The 18,839-nt window shown below is 37.0% G+C and overlaps 1 protein-coding gene across 7 annotated transcripts in view; it reads left to right on the forward strand.

Annotated features, from left to right (window-relative positions):
- SLC39A12 (solute carrier family 39 member 12) overlaps nt 1-14,433 on the forward strand; it is a 33,976-nt gene extending 19,543 nt beyond the window's left edge. For 5 of the 7 annotated variants that reach the window (XM_064634638.1, XM_064634655.1, XM_064634687.1 and 2 more), the window contains 5 exons: nt 523-633; nt 2,932-2,995; nt 7,027-7,185; nt 8,499-8,686; nt 12,967-14,433. In XM_064634638.1, the coding sequence (XP_064490708.1) occupies nt 523-633; nt 2,932-2,995; nt 7,027-7,185; nt 8,499-8,686; nt 12,967-13,095 (651 nt within the window). In that variant the 3' untranslated portion in view covers nt 13,096-14,433. The remainder of the gene's footprint in view (nt 1-522; nt 634-2,931; nt 2,996-7,026; nt 7,186-8,498; nt 8,687-12,966) is intronic. The other 2 variants (XM_064634646.1, XM_064634663.1) reach the window with 2 other exon arrangements.
- The last annotated feature ends 4,406 nt before the right edge of the window (nt 14,434-18,839 follow it).

Below are 18,839 nucleotides of genomic sequence, written 5' to 3' on the forward strand. Positions count from 1 at the left end.
AGGGTGTGCAAAGAATGGCCTGATTTAGATATGCAGCAATGAGTCCCTATTCCCACTATCTTTGAGTCAGCCATAAGAATATTGTGTGAGATTAATAGAATGAGAATATTTTGATGCCGGTGATGTTTTATTTTTTTGGTAAAAAGAAGTCCTTTTTGTTACTTATTTGGGAGAAGGGCTTTATCACTATCCCACAATTTTTTTAATTTTTCTACTGAGAACTAGATTAATCCTCAGAGTTAGTTTTTATATCTATCTCGGCTTCAAATTTTAATTTGATTTTTAAAAAAAATTAAGTAGTATCACACCCATACGGTTGTCACTGGTTTATCTGATTCACTTTTCAGGTTTTTTTAAGAAAATAGGCATAAGGAAACAAGTGATGCCAGCCAACAATCTTTTAAAACAGATTTCATTTTGAAAAAATTAATTCTTAAAAATGTTAAATTTTCACAAAAGGCTGAGAAATGCTACACCTCTGTTCATGGGTTTCAGAACTAATTGCAAAGCATCTTCATTCAGCAGGGTCTGTCTTTAGTTAATGGGCACTGGGGACATTCCCATGATCTTCCAGTGGAATCTGAATTAAATGAACATTCAGGCAGAGGCAAATCTACTTCAACCATACAGTTGGTAGGTTACCAATATGACATACTTCCCTGATTTTATGTTCTTCTTTCTCTATTCCTCAAAAAAATGAACCAAATTAATGTAATAAATCAGTAATATTTTTTCAGTTTATATTGATTTGGTGTTATTACATGACATGATTATTAGGAATCTCTAGATTTTGAAGTTTGTAATGAGCTTTTACAGAGATTTCAAGTGCAGATATTTTACAATAACTTTTCTTCAGTGTGTCTCAGATTGATAATAGCAATTCACCTCCTGCACTACATTTTGTTAATAAAATTCTTGAAGATTTTCCTCTTTCCTTCTTTTAAAAAATTGATTATATGTAAAGGCAGATTCTCCAGGGGAAAAACTTCATGATTTTCTACAGTGAGAGTTCAGTGCATAATTAATGAGCAGATTAAACCTTGGACTGTTCTTGAGCATTTTTCCACAGATTTTAAGGGTAGCATAAGCAAGCTGGATATATGGGAATGGTGCTTACTTATAAAAAGTTACATGGTTTTATATTGGCCTATAGATAGTATCCAGACACATAAATCCTTGCAAACTTCATTGACTCATAACTCTTAACCTGTTTTTTCTTTTTTTTTTTTCCAACAAGTCTTCTCAGTTTATATGCAGTACCTATGTACATAGGTTATTTAAATCATTTTCTCCAGAGATCCATAATGTGAACTCCATTTTATTAATTTAGTTGTGATGGACAAGAGCCTCATGAGTCACTGCTAATCTTTAAAACACAATTGGGAAACTCTCAATTGAAAACAGAGCAAACAGACGAGTGAAACATGTTTACTAATTTGTGAGCCACGTCATAGCTTCCTGTTTATGATAATGAATGAACATGTCATTCCACTCAGCTGCAAGATCCCCCCAAAGTTCTATATAGATCACGTGAATTATCCTGGCTTAACTGGTTTGTACAAGAGCAGCCAATTTTTCAGAATCATGTGAGTAATACTAAGACAAACACTGGTTGACTAAGAAAAACTTATAAATCCTTCAGGTCAGTGATTAGTCTTGCAGTTTTGACTCAGAGTTCAAAGAAGTGGCATGTGAATAAATATTATAGGAGAAGTGGAACAATTACTGGAATTCATATGACTGGCTGCAATCACAGGAATTAAAGACATTTATTTTTCCTTTAAAATGCAGAATTTGAAAAACATTCTTTTTCCTTCTTTCCTCATACTTCTACAGCACATATTCCACATCACAAGCAGGTTAATGCCAGCCAATTAATATATTCTATTTTCTACTCAACATACATCCCTGCTACAGTTTTTGGAGTGGTAGCTGCTGTCCCAACACTGAACTCTTGTGCTGTTGTTGACTCTTCACTAGCTACCATAATAGGTTTTCCCACTTCTTTGGGAAAAAAAAGTAGCAATGATAAATTCAGTTTTTCTAGTTTCAAGCAAACAAGTTTTTTGACTTATGTCTCCCTCACATGAATTTCTAATAATTTCTCTAGTCAGAAAAAAAAGCCCCAGGAAGGTAGGGAGAGTGAGAGATTGCTCATGTTCTCCCTTCTCTCCCCACAGTTGCAATATCTGTTAATTAAATGTTGGGGCAGATGCATCAAATTAACTCTCTAGGATAAGGATGAAGATACTGCCTCTTTCTTCACTTGAAATAAGGGTAAATTTCGCTCCTTGTAGTGAAGTCTACTCATGTGCTGCTATGCCCAATCAGTGATGTCTAGTGCTAAGACAAAGCCCCAGATAAAACCCAAGAGTCAGGGCACTGGAGGCTGCACCACACTGAAGGAAACCCCCTGTATTTTGAAAGGGGGTGAAACCTTTCTATGATCATCTTTCTTAGTCTTGTGTTTTCACAGAGTAACTGTGAGGAACGTGAATGCCAAAGAGATTCTACCTATTATTCCTTGGAAATCCTATGGACACCTTCTCCAGCAGGAAACTACAGTTCTAGTCATGACAAAATCAAAATGTGTATTTTGAATTATTATCTCCTTTTTAGTCTTACATTTGGCTCAGATTTTTAGGTATTCAAGCAGAAATATGGTTTTCTTGGGCAACAACAGTGCTTGAATATCTTCCTACCTGAATTAGACTGTCACCTTTTCTGATCAAGGGAGATTTCTTTCTCATGTGTTTCTGCAGTACCAATCACACTGCCAGTGGTCAATAAATTATTCTAATGATATCTGTGCAAATAACAATTGACTATCTTTTATTCAAATAGCTTGAACTTAGTTGACATTTTCCAGTATTTATAGCAGCAATTGGAAGAGCCCACTAACATTGATCCATTATCTTTACTTTTAACTAGAGAAGCCCAGAAGATTCTGAATCTGCTGAAGTTCCTCCGGAGAGCAAGGCGATCAGCAAAAAAAGTTAGTATCAATAAAAAGACTAGACAAGTAACAGGAAAATCCTTCAGACCTAAGATGGAATTGAAAGTCTGAAGCTGGCTTAGCTCTGTGCTTGCTATGTGTTACGTCGCCACATCTGATGGCACCTGGCTACATAATTTAATCTCTACCTAAAGACCTTCTCAGCTGCCAGCCCTGTAATTGTGAAGTTGGTTAGTCTTATACTGTCCTTGCTTTAGTGTTTGTTGTCTCACTGTTGCAATCTATTTTTCTAAAGCCTTTTCTTAAAGGGAAAGATTCAAAAATTAATACAAAACAGATTTTTGTAATTATAAACTTAGCTCAGGTTTTTATTTCTGAAGGTGGTGGAATGCTTGTTTTGTTGACTTACTATACTAATATAATTCTGCTTCCTTCTTCTCTTACACAGTAAAGCAATAGCCTCTTTGAACCAGTAATGATTTATTACAGGTGTGAAATTACAGGATCCTGATGGCTCTCAGTTTTAGTATTATCTGTTTTCTTCAGACAATTTCAGATATTTCCTATCTTCTGTGTTTGTTGCTGCTTAATAAAAAAAAATAGGAAAATAGAGTATAAAGCAAATTCTGCCTTTGACTGTACCTTGTGACCTTGGTAAATTCAGTAGAATTGCAGTCATTCACCTGAGGGAATAATATTTTAATTGAAATCAGTTTATTTACTATAATCAACTCCCCTTAATTTTGTGATTTCAGATCTCAGACCATTAGTGTGATTTATTTAATGATGTCATTATCTTCTAGGTTTTTAATGCTCTCCTCTGTTCTTGTGCCTCATTTCTCAGGCATTAGAAATCTGGATTTTCATTTCTTCAGTCTCGAGTCTCCAGTAGTACACAATCCAGTACCAGTTTGAGTGTGACTTCGTAGTTCATCTCTAGATATTTCCACTCAGTTCAATCATCATTATGTGCTAAGCACACACTAATTTCTAGTGATCTCAATGTTATTTGTTCTAAGTAACTAATTTTGTGATAGTTTCTCAATAATCTTATTTGTTTGGTATCATTTTATCCTGATACCTCAGTCTTATCTCCATATTAGAAATCAGTAAATGAAATCAAAAGGAGGGGCTATTTTGGGGTTTGGGGTTTGTTTTTTTTGGGTGTGGTTTTTGTTTGTTTGGGTTTGGGTTTTTTTGTGAATACATAATTTCAGCAGACACTGATCTCTTCTCTTTGGTGAGAAGTAATAAGACCTGAATGGCCTGAAGTTGTGTTAGGGGAGGTTTAAGTTGGATATCAGAAAAAGGTTCTTCACCCAGAGGGTGGCTGGGCACTGGAACAGGCTCCTCATAGAGGTGATCACAGCACCAAGCCTGACAGAGTTCAAGTAGCATTTGGACAATGCTCTCAGGCACATGGTGTGTCTCTTGGGAACGGTCCTGTGCAGGGCCAGGAGTGGGACACAAAGATCCTTGTGGGTCCCTCCCAACTCAGCGTATTCTGTGATTCTGTGAAAAGTTTGTATTGTTAGAGTTCTTTTAAATGGCTCAGTGCATAAACATACCTGAGTACCTTGGTACTGAGCTAAAATTTTAGGTGCTTTTCCCCCAAAACTGAATGGAATCTGCAGCTTTAAGGCAGAAGCCTGGCATTTTGTCCACTGGGAGGCTTCACTGTAAATGTATGTCAAGTAGGACAGAAAAAGGAGTCAGTCACCTTAGATAGCCAGTGACTGACTCAGGAAGCAAGAAGCTTTCTGAAGCGAAAGATATCTCACAGGCCCCCTCCTCTTTTATCCACAATTATTCTGTCAATATCTGAAAAGACCAAACAGTAGCATTTTATATTTGATATACTCAGTGACACTTTATATTTACTAGAAATACTTTTTCAGTATGAGCACTGAAACATTGGAAAAAGATCTATTTATGGATAAATGTTTGCTTTAAACTCTTTTTCAAAACTTTAAAAGTGTAATCTATGATTGAAGTCCTGCACCCATTAGTTTTGGGGTTTTTATGAAAATTATGAGACAGAATTTGCTATGAGTTCTGGTCCTCTATTTAAGCAGAAAAAAAATAAAAAATAAGTATAAGATTTTTTAAGAAGAAGAGGCTTTGTAGAAATAGTTAAGATAATAAGTTTATAGTTAATAGTTTCTGTTGGAATATAATGCAGTGAGATAATTGCCAGTAACAAAGCTGCTTTAAAATAGGCTGAAAGTAAATTAAGATAAACATTCAGATTTGTTTATACATGCATCTTCTTAACTTTCTGTCAAGTAAGTTCACGAAGCTTACATTTGCAATTGCGCCATAATGTTAACCTGATCCCTATGTTACATTACACACAACATGCTGGAGTGAGTTCCAGTAATCATGGTATATCTTCTTCAACAATAAGATACTTGAACAAAACAGACTAATAAGATCTCAGGGCAGGCCACAATTTTGTCCTTACTAGTGCTTATTACAAATCACAAACTTAATGTGGTGCAATAATCTATTATTTCTATGTAATTCATGCTCTGCGCTATTGATTATAAACTGCCCATAGTGTTTAGAAAGAACTGTACAAGCTGGGGACATCCACGTCCGGCTCTGTAAGCTGGCAGGAAAATCTAGCAAGCCTGCCAATTCCTCTGAACCCACAGAGCTCCCAGGCAACTAGGGAGGATTTTCTGAATACGGTTGTTAAGCTTTTATGTGCTGTGTGTTTTTTTTATAATAGTCTGAAGACTTCATTTCTAGCCAGTTTCTGTAAGAAAAACATCTCCCCTGTCACTATAAAATAGTCATCTCTCAGAAACATTACTGAAGTGAAATCTGGTAATAACTATATTCAGGCAGTTTTGTGCGGCTCCACTTTAGGTCCTTAGTCTGTCATATTATGACTATGGGGGTCATCAAAAGTCAGGAAAATACATATTTAGGGCCCAAATCACGACCCTGCTTCTTCAGGCATGAAACCAGCCCTTTTCAAAATGTTCTGTCCATTCTGTGGAGAGGGAAGCTGAATGAGTTTCCTGAGAAACATTAGGCAGTCCTGCTTGTGAGCTTGTGGATAGAATGAATAAAACAAAGTACAGGATAGGGGAGCCCATTATGTGTTGCTAAGTTTAGACATTGAACCTATATGGAGCCTTGTTGCTACTTGAAGAGAGAAACTCTCTCCCTGTGAATCCATTCATCATGCCACCCAGCTGTCTGTGCTACAGGCTGGACAGAGAGACTGTCCCTAATTCTCTAGCTTGATTTCAGTGCTTGCATCCCTAGTAGCACCTTTCCACTCATGTCAGATGTCTGATCATGAACAGCCAGTATATTGTTCCATGCTAAAATGAGGTCACAGAACAGAATGGGAAAGACAAACAGCCACCCACCTGCACCCGTCAGTGGTGATCCAGATAGGAGTATTATGAGCATAATAGCCATTAATTGATTGGAACAAACTTTGGAAATAAGCATGCTCTAACCCTGTACTAGTAGTGATACTCTAAGGCTTGTTGTCTTTCATCTCTATCTTTCACTGAAATACAGACTCATAAAAAATAGACCCTGCAAATATTATTCAGTGTTAGCAAGCTCTACAGGATTAAAACAATCAGCTACCTGAGACCAAATATTCATCTTCAGTATAGCTGTGCAATCCTGTGAGTTCCAGAAAAATAACATCTGGGAATAACATCTAGGAAAACTTGTGTGAATTTTGATAAATAAAAAATGATTAATAGAAACCCTTAGGATGTATCCTGAGACCAGACTCAAACCTAACATTTTGTCTAATAGTTAACCTAGTAAGAATAAGGAAATTACTTCCTGGTATTTGCATCTCTGAATTGTACTACAAGCCACTTTTTTTAGTTTTAAATGTATTGAAGGAAATGCAGTAACAAGGGAAAAGAAGTTAAACACAATTTTCCTCCGACTATTATGACTTGTCATAATGTTAAATGCAAAGTCACCAAAAAACCAAATCATTTGTAAATAACAAAAATTGCAATATCTGTTTGTGTTAAAACTTCTGGGCTTTTTATTTGTTTGTTTCTTTTTTTATCTTTTCTGAGGTAAGAAAATCAGTTTGTTAGCAATAATGGTCCTGGTGGGTGACAGTCTTCACAATTTTGCTGATGGCCTAGTGATAGGAGCAGCATTCTCATCCTCAACAGAAACAGGTGTGACAACGACTGTTGCTATTTTATGCCATGAAATTCCTCATGAAATGGGTAAGAAATATATATATATGTATTTTTCCTGATTGGCTTTGTATTTCCAGGTTTCCCAAAGAGTTCTTTCCTGTATGATATTTGTGGGAATTCTTGCTTATAACATCATGAACTGTAACATTAATGTGCAAGACTCCTACTTTCTTTCCCCTTCCCAAAACCCAGGGAGGGCTTCTGCACTCATTATTGAATGCCATCCCATCTCACTTTCTCCAAATGTAAAGGACATCAGGCCAAGGGTGACCTGTTATTCTTATGTGTACAGAGACAAAAAATTATAAGCTGAGAGCAAGAGCCATGTGTGCATAATGGACATGCCTTACACAAGGGGCTATCCAAGACTTTCAATATGCAGCAGTTTCAATATTCCCCATGTTACCCTCCTTCCTGCTACTAATCAAGAATAATAAGATACTAAAAGAAAGTATATGACCTATTTTACCAGTGGACAGGACAGGAAGATTGTTCTATTGAATATTGTCCTCAATTAACTTCTTGTGGTAAAACTTTCAGCATAGCTGAAGCTGTTCCTCACATTGTGTTGATGAACACGTATAAACTGGAAAGTTTGAGATGAGAACTGCAGATTCTCATTTCCATCCTTAAATGACTGAAGAATTCATGAACTATGTAGAAAACTTCCCCAAACAAAAAGATGGGATGGGGGATTGCTGTAAAACTGGTGACTCTTGTTTGCATAGCAAAGAAAATTTAAATACTCAACAATGTTACCTCCAAAGACAGACCTTCTTAATTCTGGGGCAGTAATGCCCTAGTGTCAGTGGCATTTTTACAGTCACAGAGTAGAATTTTTAAAATCTTCTTCTGTGGGCCTGTTATGAAGTCTCAAACTAGAATCAAACTGGCATAGGTTACTCTGACTTGCAGCACCTGTAAAACACTCAAACATCATCCTGCAAATATACCCACATGTTTGGAACTGGCAAGTTCCCAGTGGAGAAAGATTTAGAAACTCTGGGAAAACATGTGACTTCACTTTTGCTTGTATCCAAGTTGGAAATGTCATGGAACATCGAGAACTAACAGAAAGCTGCTCCTGTATACTGTATGCTATCTTTAGGAACAGCTAAACAAATAAAGTAAATATTACTTTTTTGTTGTTTTGAGGTTTTGGGTATTTTTTTCATATGAGATGAGTTTATAACTAATTCTACAGAAAGCTAAGGGCAGCCCTACACCATTTACTATCTTTGTGCATGTGTGAGTTATTTTCCTTCATGTTTTATTACCAAGAATCTTCCAAATACATTTATCAGCTAAATAATAAATTTTCTGTCTTTTTCTCTATGCAGGAGATTTTGCTGTGCTGCTAAGTACAGGGCTCCCCACGAAGATTGCAATTCTGATGAATTTTATAAGTGCACTGACAGCATTCTTAGGACTTTATATTGGCCTTTCTCTATCAACTGACCCATCCATTCAAAACTGGATTTTTACTGTTACAGCTGGAATGTTCTTGTATTTATCTTTAGCAGAAATGGTGAGAACTTCAGTCTATGGGTATATTTTCCTTTCAGCTTAGCCACACATCATAGATGAGTGTCAGACAAATGCAGGTGGATGAACTTGGAGAGAAAAAGAGTTCATAGGCTTGTTGGGAAGAGCATGTCATCTGCCCTGTGCATGTACAGTACTTAGAACGATAATCTGGTTTTGTTTTATGTCCTTCTCATGCTAGGTGTCATTAGTAATGAAAAGGTGAAATAAAGGCCATTAGGAGGCTAATATATGAGAAAGGCGTAAAGGACTTTTAAAGGGGGAAAGGTAAACAATATATTTTTAGTTACTTAGTAAAACTTAAACATTTGAACCTGCAGGGTTTTTTAAAATCCTGAAGAAGCTGGTTACTTTTTTGTGCCCTTCTCTTTATATATTTTTCATCCATTGTTGCAATACAAATTTGCTGTTTCTGAACTAAAATGCAAAGATGCATATCCTGCACTCTTCCTTTCTGTCTTAGGTTTGGCTGAGCTCCTAAGTGATTCATAAGCCATCACATTGCCTCAGCTTTTTTGTATTTGCCCAATGTTTTTCATAGTCCCAGTTCAATAGCAATGATCTGACTATAGAAAAATAAAGCGTGAAGATATGCAGTAGGAGAAAGGTCTAAGGACTGTACAAAGATGTGGAAGTATCCTAGCTCATGCAGATGTCTTGGGCCCCATCATTTATTGAAGAGATGGCTAACTGTTACACTTGTAGCAATGCAGAACTTGTCTTCCCAGCTTTGTCACATGGTCTTTCACTCTCATGTGTTGTTGTAAACTTGCCTACAAGCTCCTGAACAGAGATGGAATATTTTGAGTGATTAGATGAAGAAGAAGAAAAAAAAATGTCACTTCATAAATTATTACTGTGTTTTCCCCAAGCCTGGCTGTCTCTCAGCTGTGTTCACTACTACCCCCCACCTTATGCCTGAGACATTAGTTACCAGGTTCAAGCATAATACTTTAAACCTGATTCCAGTATTAAAACCTATTTAAAATCCTGCTTATAATAATTGACCTCAGACCTTGGTAGTATTTATTTATCCTATTTTTGCTATTGTAACTAAAGTGAACATAAAGTGCTCCTAAGAGCTTAAGAGAGAACTGCCTCAGGATTGTGGATGTGTCAACAGTCTTGACTGAGGTGGTAAATAACAGACAAGAACACTGTGTACCAAGCTGCAGCTTGTTCTGAGACTGCAAAATTTGGAAATGAGGCTGCCTACCTACTGAGTAGGCATGGTTTTACTAATAGGCTAAGAATGATATAGAAATATTTTGCAATCAATGTAGGATCAGCATTCATCAGGGATCCACGAGCTTCTAGAACAATACCATGTTTTTCCCTGAGTCTTCAAAGCACTGTGCCAGCTGTAAATCCCAAGAGATAATACAGTTCCAGGCAGAGACAGGGACATGTTTTCCCTTGTTCTCAGCTTGTCTCTGTGATCTTGGCCTTGATGTGGAGAAAGAAGGGAGAGAGAAGGGAGGATCTTATTTCCCTCAATACCTTTTATTAATAGGCTCTATATATTCTCTGTATCTCTGTATCTATTTCTCTGTATATTCTCTTTGGTTTGCTCATCTATGTTTGTCAGAAGTGTCAAATATCCCAGGGATTATTTTATTTTAAAAAATTATTCATGTAGCACTAAGGGAATCTATAGATCTGAAAAGTTTTGTATGTTTGTATAGTACATGTCAAAAAAATGAGCCATTCTTTATGTATTTTCAACTTTCTACTCAGAAGTAGCTTCTATTCTCTGCTGCATTTTCATCTACAAACAGTAATCATCAGTGTTCCTGCCAATGGTGTACAAACACTTAATGGAATACAAAGCTTGACTGTAATTTTCGGTACTTGTTTCATGGGCTTTCACATATTCATGTGCTTGTCAGAGCAGCAGTTCAGTAAAACTGAACAACCTCACTGGTTTCTGCATTGAGGAACATTGAGGGGTATGAGTGGAGGTTTATTGACAGAACAGCACTGTGAAACAGTTGCTGCAGTCAAGTTAGCACAAAACTATTTCTGTGGTTGATTAAAGGTTTTTCATTTTGACAAATGGCATTTTAGCTCCTTTAGCAAGCAGGGTAGACTAATCATTTTAGAAATTGAAAAAATCAAAAGATAAAATCATTTATATCCTTCATCATTTTTCACCAAGAAATTATGCAAAACTGATGTTTGCTCTGACTAACCTTACAAATGTTTTTGATTTTGAAAATAAAGGAGAAGTGTTTAAAGTGATTTACTTGGCTGTTGCAGTGCAACAGTCATGCCATATATGCCCCAGCTTGGTAGAACTCTTTAGCCAGTACATGGCCCCTCATGCTTCCTTTCAGGATGCTGCTACCTATTTCTTCTTATCTTTTGTGTGGTCATGATAACATGAGCTGGAGTGAGAATAGAGTAGTCCCTTGATGTGGTGCTACATTCCCTCAATTTTTGAAGTGTTTTGCATCTGCTGTCTAAATAGGCTTATGCTTCCTAAATGAGATTCACTCTGCTGTACCACACACTTTGTTGTTCAGAGAGAATTGGGGAACCATAGCTGATATTGTGACAGCAATCAGCTTTTATTTTTACAGATAAACAGGGATATCACACTAGGTATAGTTATAGAAATGGTCTGTGTGTTGATAATACGCACATAGGTTAGATGGAGGGAGCAGACACCAGCACTGGACATGGGAAGGGCACTACCTGATAAGAATTTTTTTAAAAACTCTCTTAGAAACTTACTATGTATAACTCAGAAATTGTCACTGACAGCAATAAGAGAAAAGACTAAATTTTGCAGTGGGAGGAGGAAAAGTTTCCAGTTTGGAGAACTTGTTCGCTCAGGCACTGGAGAAGAGGACAAAATAGACTGATTATAAGGATAAATAAGAAAGACCGAATGTCTAGACTGGAACTCTGAATTCAGGCTTAGGTCCTAATTAACAGTTTTTGCTTAAATACACAACAAAAACCATGTGCTCTGGGCATTTACAAAATGTCAGTTCAGATTTTGATTTACATCCAGAACTTTGAAGTGTTTGCACTTTCTTTGGATTAAAAGTTTCCAATTATCTTTAAATACAGATCAAGTATAACTTCATGAGTTTCTGTACCATAATTTAAACCACTACCTAGTTGTAATGAAGATCGAGGACGTTTGGGTTTGCCTGTTATTTTCAAACAAAACTTTAAAGGGGAGGCTGATTTTCCATTACAGTTTTCTTTCGGGTCCATGACAACTTCCAGAGAAAGAAGAGTGCAAAAGAAGCAGCCCCAGAGACCCCCCTCTCTGAACAGAGGGAATGATAAGCATAGCAAACACTCCTGTTAGCCTCCTTGGTCAGCACCACTCCACTGTCTCCCAGTGGCTGCTGCTGTTACAGCTACTGTGAAGAGGTTCCAAAGAGCAGAGGAACTCAGTAGCTTTGTTCAAGTGCAGGCTGCGAGTGGAGCTGACAAAAAATCCCAACTAAAACCAGAGGTCAGCACCAGACCATTGCTTTATATTTATTTCCTGAGTTGATGTGAAAGTATTAGCAGTCATTAGTGTTTCCCCTGGTGTCTATAAGACATAAAGCAAAAATATTAAGAGAATTTGAGCCTGAGGCATCATTTTCACAGGCTCTGTTTAGACATACATTTAGTTTAAAACTTTGATAAAAGAGACCATGTAGAGTGGAAGGTTTTTAGAGTGAAGTAGTTTTTAGTATGATTATATGATTTAAAACTCACAGAGAAAAATATTAAACACATTTTTTTCAAGCATATTTAAAAAATCCTCTTTTCCTCTTGTGCATTTACTAAAGCCCAAGTAAATAGGAGTGTTGCCAGTTATTTCAGAAAGAGCATGATTGACCCTATATTTAGAACTCAAACAAAAAATACTCCAACTAATTTATTCCCACAAAAGGGAATCACTAATTTTACTAAATAAGCATTTCCTTGCAGACAGCTATATGAAATTGCTACAAACTATTGAGAAGCTAACAAATTTCGGAATCTCATTTATAATTCTTGTCAGTGCTAGTAAAAGAACCAAAATGGGTATTTGGTTAATGCCCATATATTTGGTTAATTTAAATATTTCACTGTAAAGATCAGCTTTGTTACAATGTACAGAAAATGCTACACATTAATAACTACATTCAGAAGCTCAGCATTTTGAAAAGTTTTTGTTTTTTAAATGAAGTTTGCCTTGTTTTCCCATAACTTTTTTTCCCACAGATGAATGTATCTGGCTCTCATTCTGGTGTCTTATTCTTTTTTTAGCTTCCTGAAATGACTCATATTCAGACGCGGCGACCCTGGTTGATGTTTCTCCTACAGAACCTTGGATTACTATTAGGCTGGCTTTGCCTCTTACTTTTGGCTATTTATGAACAGAAAATTAAAATATAAGTTTTCTGTTGGAAATCTTGAAGTACCACTTATGACAGTGGATAGCATTATTCATAATTTTATCATATCTGCTATAGTGATATATAAATTAAGTTGCTGGGATTTTATATCTGAAGAGTAGATAACTATTTTACTTTATTAACTTATTGTTCAGATTTTGTAATTATTTTTTTTTTGTGAACATGAATGTTTAGAATTATGTTTTAATTGTTACTGAGTTTACCAGATCCCATGCTCAAACTCACAGGAGCTTTTGATTAGTTTTTATTGAGACCATTCTAGTTGAATGCTCTAAATGATCTCTGCCAGTCTGATTTGAAGAAAAGAATAAAACACTTTTATATACAATAATTAAAGTGGACTAACCATAGTTGAATATTTTGGATAAGAAATGTTTTTTTGCCTCTTAGTACAAAAAATTAAAGTATTTCTATAAATCTAAAAAGCATAGGAAAACTAGACTGCTAAATGGCATGTATCAATCTCATAATATCTGCACTATCTACTTCGTCAACATAAAGGTCCTCAGCAGTCATATCTTACTGGTCCACCGTGGCAGGAAAAAAATGACAAGTGTAAAAGTTTATGATGTAGAAATCTTTTCAAACTGCAATACAGTTGTGATGGAATCTATGACAGTCAAGCACTGACCTAACTGCCTTTTGCATTATCTCACCCCTGATGATTGCTCATAGCAAATGCTTATGAAGGATTATAAGAAATATGTTTAATTGGTTTTCACTGATATCCTTTCCAAGCTCCTCAAATGAAGGAATTCCTTGAGCCAAATGTTGCTTCTGAGACATCGCATTTAATAAACACCAGTAGTGCCTTCCTGTCAGCAATTAGCTTATTCATACATATGCAATGTGCATTCTGGAAAGAGCTTTTTCAATTGGCTTAAGTGCATGTGGCCTCACTGCAACTCCTCCAATCGTGAGTGATTTTTGTGTAATTAGTCCTCTTGATTTCAAGGAAATTCTGCATAAGTTGAGATGATTCATTTAATTTAGTATGCAAGAATCAAGTCTGAAACAAATATACAAAATCTGCCCTAATTCTGAGGTGCTGAGAAACTACCAGGATGTACTGAGCAGCACTCTGCTGTGTGATTTCAGGTATTTACATGCTATCAAATTCTGATTTGAGGGCTTCTCCCCTACCTAGTTTACACTTTTTTATGTTGTGTTCTTTCTTTCTTCTTTGATGAGTTGTCGAAATAGGGAGAGCAAGTTACAGAAAAAAACATATATTCTTTATGCAGCAACTGGAAATTTTCTTTTCCTTGTCTTAAGTCAAGCTTGAAATATGGCTACATCATGACACAAAATAACTTTCTCACAATGTGTCCTGTGTTTATTTGATAGCTCCTAGTGAAGGTACAATTATTCTCATATTATAGGTGGGAACAGTCTACACTCCTATAGTAAACTGTCAAACCTGTCAGTTCTTAAAATCTTCATAGGCATCAAACTTACTTATCCAAAGAATATAAAGTGAAAACACAGCACCAAGCCTGTCTGAGTTCAAGAGGCGTTTGGACAATGCTCTCAGGCACATGGTGTGATTCTTGGGGTGTCCTGCACAGGGCCAGGAGTTGGACTCGATAATTCTGATGAGTCCCTTCCAACTCGGAATATTCTATGATTCAGTGATAGCCCACATTCATGATGATCCTAATAACTCACAGACTAACCATTAGGAAAAAAACACTTAAAGATCAATTTAAAGGCAGATTTTCAGTGCTTGTTAGTTATGAAAATCTGCAGGAAATACCCCAATGCGCATCTAAATGTAGACATTTACATGCCTTCAGAAACCTTGTCCCAAGCAATTTACTCCCAGTCACACAGGAAGTCTCTATCTGATTAGGGGAATGAACTGAGCTATTTTTAAGCTCCAAAGTAAAATCCTAGTTTTTTTTTTTATTTAGGTGTGCAAATATTTTGACTGCTTTTTCTGTTGATGTAACTTTGAAAGGTGAGCTGAGAAGCCATGACTGATGCTTATCTTTTCAAAGTTTACATTTTTTTCAGGCAATTGGGCTTCCTTTTAGCAAGGTAAGATTTTTAAAAAGTGGTTTCCCAGTATTTCATCTGTTTTTATTGGCACCGAGTCACTCCATGACCTTCAGCTGTGACAGTCAATTCAAGCAATAGCAGGGCATCACTGGACGTAAGCAAAATCTATTCTTGTATCAGATGGTGTGAATGAATATTGGAAACATTTGTTATTTCAAAGAGAAGAGCTACCATAGTTTGAATGTTTATGTAGGCCTAATGTTCACTACCACAGAAAACAAGATTACCAATATGAGCATGTTTTGATAATATTATATTCTGAAATATTTTTCTACTATTTATTAATATGTCTGAAATAGGGAAAGTAATTTCTGGCAGTGTGTACTTTAAAGTTGCATATCAGCATAGGTTCACATCCTGACATGATCTGTGACCATATTGTATCCACATCTGTTCAGAAAATGCCATCTTTTGTCTATATGTATTTTTCAGGTAGCTTGGTCACATTAACAACCAAATATATTTATACAGCTCCTGCCACAGGCACAGATATGTTGATCAGAATGCCAGTTAGTCCTTATTTCTGCAACAGAGCTCTTATGCTTCTGTGGTGTTTGTCAGTAAGTGAGCAGTTCAGTCATTATTTTGCTCTGGTGTCGAATCCAAACACTGAAGTCTCATTAGTTTATGGAAGTTTGAAATCCTGTGGCACTTGTGAGAGAACTTATCTCACTACTTACAGTTAGTGCCTCTACTGTAAATCTCTTTACATTGGTGTCTTTAAAAAGATACTGAAGGTAAAAAAAGGCTAGAATGTATATTAGGAACAATATGTCATACAGAGGGCTGGAAACTCTTCCTAGAGATCACTAAAATAGAAAAGTAAATAAGTTTAAAACCAAAGAGATCCACCTGCAGAATTCATCTTTTCAGTCAATGTTCTTTAAAAATTCAAAGAAAAATAATAGAATATGTTTTTGTGTCCTTATAAAAGGGAAGATTGTGCACAAGTGTTCTTATTTTGCATTCTCTTTCAGTTTGTCTTAAGTTCTGTAGAGTTTGTTCATTCAGATTTGAAACAGAACTGTTTTAAAGCAGGTTAAATTTCTTTCTGTTCCTTCAAACCTAACTGACAGTGAGCATAATATGCCAGTGTTTTCACTGAGTCAAATCCTGAGTAAGGACTGCAGAACTTCATCACTTGCAGACCTTAAATCATGACTAGGTATCTCTCTAAGAGGTATGCAATTACTCAAACAGATGTAGAGATGGAGAGATTACTCGGTGTGGTTTTACAGCCTCTCAGGCAGTTCTGACTAGATAATCGCAATGTTCCTTTGAAACCCTAAAATAAATGAATCTGTAGATATAGGAATTTTTCTGGAAGAAGAATTCTCCCTTTCATCTATTCTTAGTTTTCAGGAACTCTCAAGATGAAAAATATAGAAAATATCTTGCTTTCCTACACAGAAAATTAGAGAGAAAAGGAAAGGTTGAAAAAATTCGTTTGTCACAGTATTTTTTCCTGGAAGTTAAGTGGCAGAAGGCCTCATAAAAAATATTTCCAATTCCAAACTACCATCACTTCTAAGCATGAGAGCTGACCTTGTACCTCTCTTTTCTGTATATGTTACACATTACCCAGTGACTCCTAAGATAAATAATATCTTCTTTACAGCCAGCTATGCTAATGCCTTCTGGAGCTCATCTGCATGTTTTAAATACTGCTGTCTATTCCTTTACTCTATTTTATGCTTTAAACATGAATGTGGCATTTCTCTGGAGAAAAAAATACCTCTTTCATTTAAGAAAAATATTTTTCTTATTTATATTTGGATTGGTTTTCTATCACCATGCATTGCATTTGAGAAAGCTCATTCTCATTGTAACAATTTTTAGCCTGCAGCTGGAAACCAAAATCAGGTTTATAGCTGTCTGAAGTATGGATTAGGGCTAATAATTTTATAATAAGGGCATATTTTATCAATGTTGTTAGCTTTTCTTTCTTAATTGTAACCCTTTGTCAAGTCTTCCTCTCATTTTGAAAATAAGCTGCCTTCTATTGTGAGTGTAGCTGTAGGAATGTGACTACAGAAAATACGAGCAGTTGTTACACAATAGCTTTAATCAAAACAAAAAGTCCTGCAATTTATTTTACTAGACCCACCTACATTCCTTTCTCCCCAAAAGAACAAAAAAATCCACACATGGAACTTTTGCTTTGGGTCACGTAGGGGAATGTAAGAAGTGCCTCCTTCCTTTTATGTCCCTGATAACAGGACCAAGCACAATGGGAGACCCTGCCTAGACGTCTGGGTGCATTGAAATCACTGCCAAGCTTCCACCAGTGGAGAACAGCATCCTGGTGCAGGAATCTAGAGGGCTGGTGCTGCTTCTCCTTGCAGAGGTGACAGGAAACAGAGCAGGCAGGGGGAACCTAGAGGGGGGGCATCTCAGCGTGGCACTTCAGCAGTTGCAGCAGGATGATCAAAGGTTTTATAGCTGTCTCTGTAGGACCCTGCAACAGCTCACTTCAGGGCAAATTCTCAGACGGTTCATGTTGTCTTGGCTTTGGATGTAAAAGATACCATGGAAGCAGTCTGACTGATACCCCTGTGAGTGCAGGCTCCCGCAGTGCAATAATCCACAGGACCCCAGCAGCCAGGGTGACCCAAGGGATTCCCAGGGTGCTCCAACTCCACATTACAGCTGCAGGGCACCTAAAGGGAGTGTGTCTAGGCAGTCTCTCTGCCCCAGGGTCTCAACTCTGACATTGCCAGAGAGCATCAAACACAGGATTACCTGTCACCCTAAATGCACCTAGCAACCATTTACATACTGGCCCAAGATAATGCCAACCAACTGCTAATGCAGTGCTATAGATGTCTCTACATGCAACATCATTTTGTACCACTGTAGCTGGCTGGGGAACCCTCCCTCATCCTTTTCCCAGGGGTCAGCAGGACCTAATTTGACCTGTTCCAGAGAGATGACAAGAGATATGCAAAGGGGAATAGAGTAGTCAATTATTATGACATATTCCAGTCTTAATTTAAGATTGTACCAACTTTGTCTCCATGGACTCTCATGGTTCAGGGAAGGCACCAGGACAATGCCTGCACTGGTGTGTTGGGTAGATGCACAGGCTGTCCTCTCTGGGGCACATGGAAGGTGAATAGCAGCCATAGCTCAGGCCTGACAGTTGTTTCAGAGTGTCCCAGGTGTCCCTGTCATTGTATCTGCCAGCACACCACTTTGGAGGAAAATTCATTTTAAGTTTTCTGGCAAGGACTTTCTAATATTTGTCCTGTGACCTGCTATGCAAATACCATAACCCATATGATATGAGCTCTTACCTGTTCTCCTCCACCTCCCACACTGGTGGTTTTGGATCACTGTGTTGCAACTATTCGTGACTTCTTATGCTCTGAAAGGGAAACAGAATGTTGGAAATTTCACTGAGGATCACACAGAAAGAGATATTATTATCTACACAGTGGTACCAGCAATACACCTCTTATTGGAGAGACACTGCTGTTTGTACTGAACACAAGTAAATCAGTCTTTTGATTCCACACTGAAGTGTGTTGGTGGTGTCGTGGTGGTCTTGGGTGGTTTCATCATTAACAGCTGGTAGTGTGTCCTAATTTCAGGAGTTCAAAGACCATCTACATATTACTGTGCAAAGGTGTAGTATGAGCTCTGAAGCAAGAGTACACCTAC

Source organism: Pseudopipra pipra, chromosome 1 (assembly GCF_036250125.1).
Source record: "Pseudopipra pipra isolate bDixPip1 chromosome 1, bDixPip1.hap1, whole genome shotgun sequence".
NCBI lineage: Eukaryota > Metazoa > Chordata > Aves > Passeriformes > Pipridae > Pseudopipra > Pseudopipra pipra.